Here is a 15827-nt window from a genome sequence, read left to right as displayed (position 1 = left end):
ACAACACAGGGTGCAAAGGTCTTGAGAGGCCCTTCACTCCAGAGGACCATCTCCTTGTTCTTTTCTTGGAAGTCACCCACAGCTTGGTCTTACGGTGCTGAGTCTGGATTCTTCCGCAGAAACATGCAGTACTCTCCAGTAAGTCAGTTCACATGCACAGAGGAAAGGTGGGGATGCTGGGTATGAGGGGTTACAGGGGACGCCTTGTGAAAAGCATGGAATCCTTAAACTATCAGGGGAAGGTTTGAGAGGAGAAGCAAAAACTAAAGCTAAAAATTCTCCTCCTTGCATCACAAGTCCCCATCTTTAAGACAAGCAACTCAAAGGCAGGTGAGATGGCTCGGTGAGTCAAGGTGCCTGTCTTCAAGCCAAAGGACATTTTGGTGCTCAGGACCCACAATGCAGTAGGAGATAATGGACTCCTGAAAGTTATCTTTACACACACACAAACACACACACACACACACACACACACACACACACACACACACACACAGAGAGAGAGAGAGAGAGAGAGAGAGAGAGAGAGAGAGAGAGAGAGAGGTAACATTATGATCAAATATCCTACCAACGGGGTAAAGGGAGGGAGAGGGAAACAGAATGAATGAGTAAAGACATATTAACCAATTTAAATGTTCTGGGCATTTTCTATATTACAACTGAAATGAATATATTACAATTCCCCAAGTATCAATAGTAGTTTGGTAAATCTAGATATACTCTACCAGATAATTCAGTATTTTGTCACTTTCACTTGGACGCATGCTGAAATTTTCTCATTTATTTCACACTTCTCATTTATTTCTCATTCAGAAAACACCATTCAGGGGATGAATGGGAATTCCTGGACAGAAGCTGTGTCTGCCAAGGCTGATCGACTAATTAGAACTTCAATGATGTGTAAGAGGTTGGAATGTTATAAATCCAGAGCCAAAGTATCCTGAAGGGATCTTTTACCCCATTTAGTAGCCACGTTCTGCTCTCCTCTGTACGTGACCTAACATCTTTTGTGACTACAGGGAAAAGCCTTGGGAATGTATGAACAGACCTCTCGATCCACCAATCAAAGGGTTCGATTGCTGTCAGACAGCATCCGAGGCCAATAGAAGAGTTCCCCCTAATTTGCTGTAACTGCCTACCTGACATACCTGACAATATAGTGAAAAGTGTTTTATTTCATACATATTTAAACTTGGCTGCTATAAAGAGTTTATGAAATGGATCCCTCATTGAAACATAGTATTTGGGAAAAGACCTAACCCTGTGTACCAGGCCCTGGTCCCTCATATTTAGCTCCAGAATAAACCATCTCCATCATTCCTGTATTACAGGATCTGTTTCTTTAACTGACAAGGGTTATTAGCATCAGGATACTGTGAGTGTACCAGAGCGTAAAAGGTAGAGTCAGATGCAGTCTCTGGCTTCATTCATCTGAAAATCTAATACACTCTAGGTGGCTTTAGTGTTACTCTTAAATCCAAACTCCATCACATCTGCTCTGGATAATCCTGAGCACAGGGTCATAGCCTCAATTTCCCACACACAGTGTGAGAAGATCACTGGTCTCTATAGCAGTGTGGGAAAAGTAGAAGAGCTGTCTGAACGAATCTGTCACATGGTAAACTTATAAATGCTGCCTTCTAGGAGTAATGTAGGAAAAACAGAAGTCACACTAATACTGTGAAGAGCTAGTCAAATATGAGGATAGTGATGGTTAGGAGTATATTTGATTGCTCGAAACAATACCCCTCAAAAGCAGTTCAAAAAAGTTACTCATGCAGATCCTCATGGATTGTAAATCACAACCCTGGGCACAATTGTTAGGTCACCATAATCTGGACTCTTTAGTTTTCTTTATATTAAAGTGATCTTGGAGACAGTTCACCATGATGAAGGTGAATGAATCAGGCCAATTAGACAAGTTTTGCTATAGTGAATCATTTAATATTCTATAGGTAACACTACTTTGGTCCAATGTGAAAGAAATCTGCTGGGTGGGGGTGACTATGAAATTTGTGGTAGTTTCAAGAACTACAGAGGAAGAATGAAAAGTTCCCAACAAAGAGCAATGACAAATGTTTGAAGAGTTGAAAACACTAATCTCCATAATATGCTCATTACACATTGAGTATGTATATCAGATTAGCATACAAATAATTGTCTATTTAAAAAAAATAAAAAAAGAAGATACTCCCCATCCTATAACAGAAATAATTTGGAACACACCCATATTTCTATCTGATCTTTTCACAATAACAAGGAAATCAAACTAGCCTACAAGTCTACCAGTTGACGAATGGATGATGAAAGGGAGGCAGAGATATACAACGGAGTTCTGTCCAGTCGTGAACAAACATGAAGCTGGGAGATTTGCAGGGAACTGGGTGAAACTAGAAGCCAGCATATCAGCCAAAACAATCCAGGATCAGATAGACAGATACCATCATACAACCCACTCTCTTTTCTTTGTGACCCCCAGCTTCTGACAGTTCATTGTGTGTAGACATGTGGACAAAAGCTAGGAAACTAGAACAGGTCCATGGAAAAATGGGAGGTGTGGACAAGATAACAGAACAAAGTGGAATGGGGGATATGGGGATGAAAAAGGTACAGAGCGGGGGCAAGGGGAAGCAGGGAGATGTGGATGCATAGGAGAGGGGAGTCAGCTAAAACCAAAGATGCATGAAAAAAAAATCATGTGGAAGCTGTTACTTAGCAGGTGTGTTTTATAAAAGAATATATGTTTTAAAGAAACAAGAAGCAAAATGAACAGTGCATATCTACAGCAGTGGTGTTTGAACCAGAACACTGATTTAGAGAAGAACTGGAAGGAGGTTGCCATATCTAGATACCATGGTTAGTCAGCTTTGGGTCTGTGGGCAAAGCTCCCTGTGCTCTGTGTGTAAATTAGAAATATAAATGCCTACCTTTGGAAATACAGTCAGCATCTTAGGGATCGTATGGGTCAGGTACTTGAGTACTGGTACATTGGAGTGGCTTAATAACTATAATTTTCCCATCATTTATGCTTACCTGGCCCCCAATTCCAGGCAGCCATACTCAAGAACCATGACCCTACAGGACAGCAAGCAGAGTTTTCATATCACAGTAAAGGAGGAGTTAGCCAACTACGCTATGAGAGACAAATATAGCCATTGTTTTTATGAATAAAGTTTTACTGAACCACTGCCACATCCCTTCATTTATGTTTCACTTATGTCTGTCTTCATGCCTCAAGACACAGCTCAGTGATAGGGACAGAGAGCATATGGCTTGCAAAGCCTACAGTACTTACCATCTGGCCCTGCACAGGAAAAGTTTGACAACCTCTATTTTAGAGACACATTTGCTTCGTCATCTACCTCTCTGTCAAGCTAGGTTCCTGGAACCATTAAAATAGAGTCTGTCATGACAACCTTTGCAGATGTGGAGACCAGTGGAAAAAGCAGTTTCTCTCCAGCAGCATGGATACTTCCTCGGGGAAGGGAGGAGAAGGAAGATCCTATTAGCTTTTATGTTCCAAAGCATGTATATGTATGCCTCCATGGTAGGCTAATTGCCAACAGCCTGCTAATATGATGGACATGTGCTAATATAACAAAAGAAGCTATAAAGCCTATCTCTTTGCTAAGTGAGTTGTGTAAGCCTATCTCTCCACTAAGTGAGTTGTGTCGACATTAAAGAAATAAGATACCCGTCACAAATGCAATTTATTTTACTTGCTCGCTCTTAATGACAAATGCCTGTCAGACTTCAAAGATTTCAGCCTTTGGTGGATAGCTGCTGCTCTGCTGAGCTGCAGAAAGGAAACTGAAAAGTAACTTTCTGCCAAGAAGAATGGACAGACTGCTTTATCACTGTGGCTTGCAAAAGTATTTAGCACTCGCTGGTGAATCCCACAATGGCTCCCAAACATCTGGTTTTGATATTTCTTTATGCTCTTAAAAATTATTGGAGACTTGCCAGACTTTTAGTGTGGATTGTACTAGTTAATAAACACCATGTTATAAAACTTGCACCTTGAAGAATATTCACTTGGTTTTTTTTTTTTAATGACAAGGCCCACAAAGAGGAACAAAGTAACATTTAATCAGAAAAATAAATGTGAGCGGAGTCGCCTGACACCCGCAAGGGCCCACACAGGATTCCCCATGGGATCCTAAGACCTCTGGTGAGTGGAACACAGCGCCTGCCCCAATCCAATCGCGCGGAACCTGAGACTGCTGTACATAGGGAAGCAGACTACCCGGGCCTGACCTGGGGCACAAGCCCCTTCCGCTCCACTCGAGCCCCGGGCTACCTTGCCAGCAGAGTCGCCTGACACCCGCAAGGGCCCACACAGGATTCCACAAGGGATCCTAAGACCTCTAGTGAGTGGAACACAACTTCTGCCAGGAGTCCAGTTCGAACACCAGATATCTGGGTACCTTCCCTGCAAGAAGAGAGCTTTCCTGCAGAGAATACTCTACCCACTGAAACTAAGGAGAGTGCTACCCTCCCAGGTCTGCTTATAGAGGCTAACAGAGTCACCTGAAGAACAAGCTCTTAACAGAGACAGCTACAACAGCTAGCTTCAGAGATTACCAGATGGCAAAAGGCAAACGTAAGAATCCTACTAACAGAAATCAAGACCACTCACCATCATCAGAACGCAGCACTCCCACCCCACCTAGTCCTGGGCACCCCAACACAACCGAAAATCTAGACCCAGATTTAAAAACATTTCTCATGATGATGATAGAGGACATCAAGAAGGACTTTCATAAGTCACTTAAAGAATTACAGGAGAGCACTGCTAAAGAGTTACAGGTCCTTAAAGAAAAGCAGAAAAACACAGCCAAACAGGTAGAAGTCCTTAAAGAAAAACAGGAAAACACATCCAAACAGGTAATGGAAATGAACAAAACCATACTAGAACTAAAAAGGGAAGTAGACACAGTAAAGAAAACCCAAAGCGAGGCAACGCTGGAGATAGAAACCCTAGGAAAGAGATCTGGAACCATAGATGCGAGCATCAGCAACAGAATACAAGAAATGGAAGAGAGAATCTCAGGTGCAGAAGATTTCATAGAGAGCATCCACACAACAGTCAAAGAAAATACAAAATGCAAAAGGATCCTAACTCAAAACATCCAGGAAATCCAGGACACAATGAGAAGACCAAACCTACGGATAATAGGAATTGATGAGAATGAAGATTTTCAACTTAAAGGGCCAGCTAATATCTTCAACAAAATAATAGAAGAAAGCTTCCCAAACATAGAGAAAGAGATGCCCATGATCATACAAGAAGCCTACAGAACTCCAAATAGACTGGACCAGAAAAGAAATTCCTCCCGACACATAATAATCAGAACAACAAATGCACTAAATAAAGATAGAATATTAAAAGCAGTAAGGGAGAAAGGTCAAGTAACATATAAAGGAAGGCCTATCAGAATTACACCAGACTTTTCACCAGAGACTATGAAAGCCAGAGGAGCCTGGACAGATGTTATACAGACACTAAGAGAACACAAATGCCAGCCCAGGCTACTATACCCGGCCAAACTCTCAATTACCATAGATGGAGAAACCAAAGTATTCCACGACAAATCCAAATTCACACAATATCTTTCCACGAATCCAGCCCTTCAAAGGATAATAACAGAAAAGAAGCAATACAAGGACGGAAATCACACCCTAGAACAAGCAAGAAAGTAATCCTTCAACAAACCAAAAAGAAGACAGCCACAAGAACAGAATACCAACTCTAACAACAAAAATAGAAGGAAGCAACAATTACTTTTCCTTAATATCTCTTAATATCAATGGACTCAATTCCCCAATAAAAAGACATAGACTAACAGACTGGCTACACAAACAGGACCCAACATTCTGCTGCTTACAGGAAACCCATCTCAGGGAAAAAGACAGACACTACCTCAGAGTGAAAGGCTGGAAAACAATTTTCCAAGCATATGGTCTGAAGAAACAAGCTGGAGTAGCCATTCTAATATTGGATAAAATCGACTTCCAACCCAAAGTTATCAAAAAAGACAAGGAGGGACACTTCATACTCATCAAAGGTAAAATCCTCCAAGAGGAACTCTCAATTCTGAATATCTACGCTCCAAATGCAAGGGCAGCCACATTCATTAAAGACACTTTAGTAAAGCTCAAAGCACACATTGCACCTCACACAATAATAGTGGGAGACTTCAACACACCACTTTCACCAATGGACAGATCGTGGAAACAGAAACTAAACAGGGACACAGTGAAACTAACAGAAGTTATGAAACAAATGGACCTGACAGATATCTACAGAACATTTTATCCTAAAACAAAAGGATATACCTTCTTCTCAGCACCTCACGGGACCTTCTCCAAAATTGACCATATAATTGGTCGCAAAACAGGCCTCAACAGATACAAAAATATTGAAATTGTCCAATGTATCCTATCAGACCACCATGGCCTAAGACTGATCTTCAATAACAACATAAATAATGGAAAGCCAACATTCACGTGGAAACTGAACAACACTCTTCTCAATGATACCTTGGTCAAGGAAGGAATAAAGAAAGAAATTAAAGACTTTTTAGAGTTTAATGAAAATGAAGCCACAACGTACCCAAACCTTTGGGACACAATGAAAGCATTTCTAAGAGGGAAACTCATAGCTCTGAGTGCCTCCAAGAAGAAACGGGAGAGAGCACATACTAGCAGGTTGACAACACATCTAAAAGCTCTAGAAAAAAAGGAAGCAAATTCACCCAAGAGGAGTAGACGGCAGGAAATAATCAAACTCAGGGGTGAAATCAACCAAGTGGAAACAAGAAGAACTATTCAAAGAATTAACCAAACGAGGAGTTGGTTCTTTGAGAAAATCAACAAGATAGATAAACCCTTAGCTAGACTCACTAAAGGGCACAGGGACAAAATCCTAATTAACAAAATCAGAAATGAAAAGGGAGACATAACAACAGATCCTGAAGAAATCCAAAACACCATCAGATCCTTCTACAAAAGGTTATACTCAACAAAACTGGAAAACCTGGACGAAATGGAAAAATTTCTGGACAGATACCAGGTACCAAAGTTGAGTCAGGATCAAGTTGACCATCTAAACAGTCCCATATCACCTAAAGAAATAGAAGCAGTTATTAATAGTCTCCCAGCCAAAAAAGCCCAGGACCAGACAGGTTTAGTGCAGAGTTCTATCAGACCTTCAAAGAAGATCTAATTCCAGTTCTGCACAAACTATTTCACAAAATAGAAGTAGAAGGTACTCTACCCAACTCATTTTATGAAGCCACTATTACTCTGATACCTAAACCACAGAGAGACCCAACAAAGATAGAGAACTTCAGACCAATTTCTCTTATGAATATCGATGCAAAAATCCTCAATAAAATTCTCGCTAACCGAATCCAAGAACACATTAAAGCAATCATCCATCCTGACCAAGTAGGTTTTATTCCAGGAATGCAGGGATGGTTTAATATACGAAAATCCATCAATGTAATCCATTATATAAACAAACTCAAAGACAAAAACCACATGATCATCTCGTTAGATGCAGAAAAAGCATTTGACAAGATTCAACACCCAATCATGATAAAAGTTTTGGAAAGATCAGGAATTCAAGGCCCATACCTAAACATGATAAAAGCAATCTACAGCAAACCAGTAGCCAACATCAAAGTAAATGGAGAGAAGCTGGAAGCAATCCCACTAAAATCAGGGACTAGACAAGGCTTCCCACTTTCTCCCTACCTTTTCAACATAGTACTTGAAGTATTAGCCAGAGCAATTCGACAACAAAAGGAGATCAAGGGGATACAAATTGGAAAAGAGGAAGGAAAAATATCACTTTTTGCAGATGATATGATAGTATATATAAGTGACCCTAAAAATTCTACCAGAGAACTCCTAAACCTGATAAACAGCTTCAGTGAAGTAGCTGGATATAAAATAAACTCAAACAAGTCAATGGCCTTTCTCTATACAAAGAATAAACAGGCTGAGAAAGAAATTAGGGAAACAACACCCTTCTCAATAGTCACAAATAATATAAAATATCTTGGCATGCCTCTAACTAAGGAGGTGAAAGATCTGTATAATAAAAACTTCAAATCTCTGAAGAAAGAAATTAAAGAAGATCTCAGAAGATGGAAAGATCTCCCATGCTCATGGATTGGCAGGATCAACATTGTAAAAATGGCTATCTTGCCAAAAGCAATCTACAGATTCAATGCAATCCCCATCAAAATTCCAACTCAATTCTTCAACGAATTAGAAGGAGCAATTTGCAAATTCATCTGGAATAACAAAAAACCTAGGATAGCAAAAACTCTTCTCAAGGATAAAAGAACCTCTGGTGGAATCACCATGCCAGACCTAAAGCTTTACTACAGGGCAATTGTGATAAAAACTGCATGGTACTGGTATAGAGACAGACAAGTAGACCAATGGAATAGAATTGAAGACCCAGAAATGAACCCACACACCTATGGTCACTTGATCTTCGACAAGGGAGCTAAAACCATCCAGTGGAAGAAAGACAGCATTTTCAACAATTGGTGCTGGCACAACTGGTTGTTATCATGTAGAAGAATGCGAATCGATCCATACTTATCTCCTTGTACTAAGGTCAAATCTAAGTGGATCAAGGAACTTCACATAAAACCAGAGACACTGAAACTTATAGAGGAGAAAGTGGGGAAAAGCCTTGAAGATATGGGCACAGGGGAAAAATTCCTGAACAGAACAGCAATGGCTTGTGCTGTAAGATCAAGAATTGACAAATGGGACCTAATGAAACTCCAAAGTTTCTGCAAGGCAAAAGACACCGTCAATAAGACAAAAAGACCACCAACAGATTGGGAAAGGATCTTTACCTATCCTAAATCAGATAGGGGACTAATATCCAACATATATAAAGAACTCAAGAAGGTGGACTTCAGAAAATCGAATAACCCCATTAAAAAATGGGGCTCAGAACTGAACAAAGAATTCTCACCTGAGGAATACCGAATGGCAGAGAAGCACCTGAAAAAATGTTCAACATCCTTAATCATCAGGAAAATGCAAATCAAAACAACCCTGAGATTCCACCTCACACCAGTCAGAATGGCTAAGATCAAAAATTCAGGTGACAGCAGATGCTGGCGTGGATGTGGAGAAAGAGGAACACTCCTCCATTGTTGGTGGGATTGCAGGCTTGTACAACCACTCTGGAAATCAGTCTGGCGGTTCCTCAGAAAGTTGGACATAGTACTACCGGAGGATCCAGCAATACCTCTCCTGGGCATATATCCAGAAGATGCCCCAACTGGTAAGAAGGACACATGCTCCACTATGTTCATAGCAGCGTTATTTATAATAGCCAGAAGCTGGAAAAAACCCAGATGCCCCTCAAGAGAGGAATGGATACAGAAAATGTGGTACATCTACACAATGGAGTACTACTCAGCTATTAAAAAGAATGAATTTATGAAATTTCTAGCCAAATGGATGGACCTGGAGGGCATCATCCTGAGTGAGGTAACACATTCACAAAGGAACTCACACAATATGTACTCACTGATAAGTGGATATTAGCCCCAAACCTAGGATTCCCAAGATATAAGATACAATTTGCTAAACACATGAAACTCAAGAAGAATGAAGACTGAAGTTGGACACTATGCCCCTCCTTAGAATTGGGAACAAAACACCCATGTAAGGAGTTACAGAGACAAAGTTTGGAGCTGAGATGAAAGGATGGACCATGTAGAGACTGCCATATCCAGGGATCCACCCCATAATCAGCATCCAAACGCTGACACCATTGCATACACTAGCAAGATTTTATCGAAAGGACCCAGATGTAGCTGTCTCTTGTGAGACTATGCCGGGGCCTAGCAAACACAGAAGTGGATCCTCACAGTCAGCTAATGGATGGATCACAGGGCTCCCAATGGAGGAGCTAGAGAAAGAACCCAAGGAGCTAAAGGGATCTGCAACCCTATAGGTGGAACAACATTATGAAATAACCAGTACCCCGGAGCTCTTGACTCTAGCTGCATATGTATCAAAAGATGGCCTAGTCGGCCATCACTGGAAAGAGAGGCCCATTGGACACGAAAACTTTATATGCCCCAGTACAGGGGAACGCCAGGGCCAAAAGGGGGGAGTGGGTGGGTAGGGGAGTGGGGGTGGGTGGGTATGGGGGACTTTTGGTATAGCATTGGAAATGTAAATGAGCTAAATACCTAATAAAAAATGGGAAAAAAAAGAAAAAGAAATGTACTTTCCAAATTCAAGAAGCCAGTGAGGAGAGTATTACTAAGGTTTGTACACAGCAACCCAAGGAGAGGGAGAGGAGCTCGGGTTCTCACATGTGCTCCTGTGCTCAGGGAGGCTCAGTCACCCTCCAGAGCATCTCATTGTTCAGGAGTGAGAGAGTGAGAATAGGAGAAAAGCTGTCTTAGGGTTACTATGGAAACAGGTTTAGGGACTCCTATGGAAGCAGGCAGGGACATACTACCTCCCTTTGACAACTGCTGACCTCCAGCATATATACCCAGCCTCCTTTGCCTGGCTTCCTGATTCTCTGAGCCAAGGGTCCCACCTCCTGAAAGCAATCTAATTTATATGTGAACCAGGAACTTCACTGGGTCACCCTCTGTCCCTGATGTTTGTTCATTTGCTTGTTTTTTGAGTGTGTATTTGTTGCTTTAGGTAAATCATTTCACATCTCAGAGTCTCACCATCTTTCAGAGAAGGCAGGTGGGTAGAGCAGTGTGTTTTTACCTGTGGTGTTTAAATGCTGAAAGGCTACCAGAGTTACTCGCGGCTCAGAGATTCAGATTTCCTGCGACTTGTATGAACTGCATACAGCCCATTTCCACCACATAGTCAAGCTGCAGTTTTTAAGTATATGCAGAAATCAGTTACTTTAATGTTACTAATGTACTAAAGCCTAAGAACTTATTTGTATGACAGATGCTTTTAGTCATTGATTTCTAGCCAGTGAATATATCTGATGACTACATAAGTGGTCGCAAAACTGTTTAAAGCAAAAATCTAGAAAGGAATCTTACTTGAGAATTTCCAGAAGCTAATTTTATTTCTACTTGTGCAAGAAAAGGATTGTACTGTGTTATTCTGTTCTAGCAATGTGTGTGTGTGTGTGTGTGTGTGTGTGTGTGTGTGTATCTTAGTATGTATGAGGACTGTGTTTAATCTGGAGAACCTGTGTGAAAACCTGGATGTGATAACTACATGGCAAGACTATTGCTGAAGACACCACCCACTTTGACTGCAGAGCACAGAGTGTTTAGTTGTGAACCGATCAGGGAATTCTCTACCCAACAGCTAGCTTTCATAGAGCTGAAATGTGCTATGCAGACTGCTGGAGGGAAGAATGGACGTTGATGATCTTATCCAGCACTGAGCCCTCCATGCTGCAATACCAAACTACTAGACATGATGTACTCCTTTTATAATAATGGTCAAATTATTTATGGGGTAACCAATGGCTCTCTTGATTGGATATGAGGGCTGCTCTACAAAAGGAAATTCACGTCTGGTCCTATAAGCATGGTTAAAACCCATGGCCACTGAAGTCATAGCCCTAGGGGAGAAATGATGTTGTTCTGTTAAATGGGTGTCAAACTGCACTCTAAGTCCTCATCCATAGACTTGAGCTGCTCTCCTGCTTACATCATAGACTAGAGTACTCATGCTTATGTCATAGACTCAAACACCCATGCTTATATCATAGGCTTGAGCTGCTCTCCTGCTTACATCATAGACTAGAGTACTCATGCTTATGTCATAGACTCAAACACCCATGTTTATATCATAGGCTTGAGCTGCTCTCCTGCTTACATCACAGACTAGAGTACTCATGCTTATGTCATAGATTCAAACACCCATGCTTACATCATAGGCTTGAGATGCTCTCTCATGCTTGCATCATAGACTCAAGATGCACTCATGCTTACATCATAGACTCGAGCACTCATATTTACATCATAGACCATAGCACTCATGCTTACATCATAGACTCAAGCACTCACGCTTACATCATAGACTAAAGCTGCTCTCAACCTTGGATAGAGAAGCTTCTTGCTGCAGTGGGTGGTGGTTAATGTAGGACCTCAAAACTAGTCCAAGTGTTGAGAGTTAGTGATCAAGAGTGCCTGGCCATAGACAAGACATCTCTATCATGGGGAACTGTTCCCCCAGTGTTTGGGAATTCATGGAAGAGGAGACAGAAAGCTTGTAAGAGCTGGGGTATGGGGAGGAACACTGGGAAGTGTGCTCCTCTAGACAGGACATGGCTCTTCCACACATGAATTCAGAGTGGCTGTGGTTGTCATCCTAAGAACTGCACATAACCAAGCCAGTTACTACTAGCACTGGGAGCAGGGGCTATCTCTGACTCTTTGACCTACTTTTGGGATCCTTTTTCTCCTACTGGGCTGCTCTGTCTAGCCTTAATAGGAAGGTAGGCACCTGGTCCTACTGCAAATTGATATGCCATGCTTGTTGATATACAAGGGAGGGATGCTCTTTTCTGAATAGAAAAGGAGGAAGAATGGGTTGGGGTGTGGGTGTGTACTGAGAGGAGAAGAGGAAGGGAAAACTGTGGTCAGGATGTACTATATGAGAGAAGAATAAAAAAATATTCAATGTTGAGCCAGGCATGATGGCACTGCCTTTAATCTCAGCATTTCAGCAGGCAAAGTCAGGTGGACATCTGTGAGTTTGGGGCTAGCCTGGTCTACATAGTGAGTTCCAGGACAGCCAGCACTGCATAGAGAAACACTGTCTGAAAACACAAAACAAACAAATTTCAATGTCGAAGTGGGAGGGGCTCCCTAGACCTCACTGTTAGCTGATGTATTGACAGTTGATAGCTTCTTGGGGATCAAGTAGCATTGCTGTGGGTATGGAGGGTTGGCTACTAGTAAGCACCCATGTCCCAGTGGTAACTCGACATCTGTGTGCATATAGGCAGCAGTAATTGGACTCACTGTGCTATAATTTTTTTAAATTTAAAGAGATGAAATGAACTTGGGAGGAAAATGTTTGTTGGGTAGGGGCCTGGAAGAGAGAGAGTCGGGTGGATATAATCAAGATACACGTGTGCAAAAATTTAAAAAAATAAATAGGAGGGGAAAAAAATCTAGATTTGGTAGGACAGGTTTGCAATTTCCACACGGTGGATGCAGAGACAGGTGGATCCCTGGGGTTTGCTGGCCAGCCAATCCAGCATAATCAGCATGCTCTAAGAGCCAGTGGGACAGCCTGTCATGAAAAAGAAGACCCATGGCTCCTGAGGGATAATATTTAAATATTGTCACACACACACACACACACACACACACACACACACACACACACACACACACACACATGGCTTATAAGGATTAAAGTCTGATATCCCAGACATTCTTATTCACACACTAATTAAAATATCATGTACATCACCATAACATTATATCTCATGTAGTTTTTAATTTGTATTTAACTTAGAAGATGCTGTCCAGGTTGCAGCAAGGGAAGCATATCCCCTCCCTAGCACCTTTATCTAACAGACACCCAGTGTGGTTTGGCAAATGAATGATGAATAAAGGAATAAACTCATAAATAAGAGAGCAAGTGGGTCAATAATTCCTGATGTGGTGTGGCCTTTGGCATAAGGATACGTTTTAAGGGAAATCATAGAAATGATCAGGTGAAGCTGGGCGTCTAACCTTTGTATTTCACACACATGTACACATATATACTCACACACTTACACACATACTCACACATAAACTCACACTCATACACATATGTACATACACATACTCACACACATATGCACACAGACATATACACACATACGCTCATACACACACCGATGTACACACACATAGACACACACTCATATACATGTACACACACATACTCACACATAAACTCACACTCATACACATATGTACATACACATACTCACACACATATGCACACAGACATATACACACATACGCTCATACACACACCGATGTACACACACATAGACACACACTCATATACATGTACACACACATATACACACATAAACACACTCATATACATGTATACACACATACATACTCACACACACAAACACACATGCATACACATTTATACATACACTCATATACACACAGTCATACATATGTACACACACATATACAAACGTACACATGCATCCTCTCTCTCTCTCTCTCTCTCTCTCTCTCTCTCTCCTACACACACACACACACACACACACACACACACACACACACACACACACACAAGACTAACTAGTTGGGCATAGACTGACATGGGATTGGATCTTCAGCTTTACCACTATCAGGATGCAGTGGCCATGGAAACACCTTGTAAACTCTTTCTGTAGGGCATGGAGCTGGCTGAGGGTTATAGGCTTCTGAACTCTAATGTCCATCTTTGCATTCACACTGTGGCCAGGCTACCTAGGGCTGCTCTGTCCAGTAAGGAAGTGCATAGGGGACACTAAGGCAGGTCCTTAGCTGGGAGACACAGCCCTGGAACTTCCCAATGGCTTTGCTGCTCCTCTTTTGGTCTAGGTGGCATTCTAGGAGACTTTCCATCCATGCTTGCTCATTTCTCTTTCCTCAAGGGTTGAAATTCCCTCATGACCTGTCAGTTCCCCCAGCTTTTCCTTTCTGCAACCTACTGGAATTTCTGCAGATAACAATCCTTGTGTTTATCCAGCCTTGGTGTCTGTTATTCAGAGGCTCTGGACTGTGACATGGAGAAAGCTTAGTTTAGTTACTCATCTTTTAATCTTTCTTCACCTTCAGTCATACTACCCCTCACCTGGGAATTGTACAAATGACTAATGAGACAGTGTGTGCAAAGCTCGTAACCCTGAACTGGGCAAACACCGATGCTAATTTATGTGTGATCCTTCTACCCCCTCACAGCCTTTTTCCATTTAGAATGGCCCTGGTGATCGGGAACAAGTCCTATTTTCTTGGGCACAGCTGACCTATGATGTTTGGAAACAAATGAAGACTTAGTGTTACCAAATGGTCATGTACTAATTACAGGCCCTTCCCCTCTTTCTTAACTGCCTCTCCATTTTGGGGAAAGCCTCACCTTCCAGACCTCTCTGAAGTCTTTGATATGTTTAATAATGTGGGTTGAAAGGGAAAAATAGCTTCGAGGAAGAATCTGATTAAACTGTGTGTCTTGGCTTTATTACTTCCTCCAGTGAGGTCAATGCAGACCATTTTACCTTATCATCCAATTTCCGTGCATTGAATGCAAGCTCAACATAGTCGTCATTGCCCGATAATTCTTCAGCAATCACCTAGGAGAAAAGCACACAGGAGTTGCTCAGCCCAGGAGCCTATCAGCACATTCGGGTCGCTTTGATCTCTAAATGAACAAACACAGACATTGAGTAAGACGTTTCTCCACATTCCTTATGCATGCATGCACCATTTCCAGCTCTGGACAGGAGCTCACTAGAATACACAGCAGCAGGGTGACTAACTTTCAAACCCTGGGCATGAAATATGAGATGGGGCCCAGGCTGTGGGTAAAGCTATCAAGAGGAGTGACTAAGAAAAGCTTCCTTGCTTGGCTTGGTGATGCATGCTTTTAATCCTAGCCTTTAAAAGGCAGAAGTAGACAGATATCTGTGAGTTCCAGGCTAGCTTGATCTACATAGCAAGTTTCAGGTCAACCAGGGCAATATAGTGAGACCCTGTCTCAAAACAACAAACAAACAAACAAGAAACAATCCTTCCAAAACCAACCAAACAAAACCATTAAAAGGCACTTGC

The 15827-nt window shown here is 41.7% G+C and overlaps 1 protein-coding gene across 3 annotated transcripts in view; it reads right to left on the bottom strand.

Annotated features, from left to right (window-relative positions):
* The window catches only part of Cpne4 (copine IV), a 467844-nt gene that overhangs the window by 117752 nt on the left and 334265 nt on the right, over nucleotides 1-15827 (bottom strand). For all 3 annotated transcript variants that reach the window (NM_001357439.2, NM_028719.3, NM_001378996.1), the window contains exon 5: nucleotides 15275-15349. In NM_001357439.2, coding sequence (NP_001344368.1) covers nucleotides 15275-15349 — 75 coding nt within the window. The remainder of the gene's footprint in view (nucleotides 1-15274; nucleotides 15350-15827) is intronic.

Source organism: Mus musculus, chromosome 9 (genome assembly GCF_000001635.26).
Source record: "Mus musculus strain C57BL/6J chromosome 9, GRCm38.p6 C57BL/6J".
NCBI lineage: Eukaryota > Metazoa > Chordata > Mammalia > Rodentia > Muridae > Mus > Mus musculus.
The sequence above is the reverse complement of the archived record's forward strand: the minus strand, read 5'-3'. Positions and strand labels throughout refer to the sequence as shown.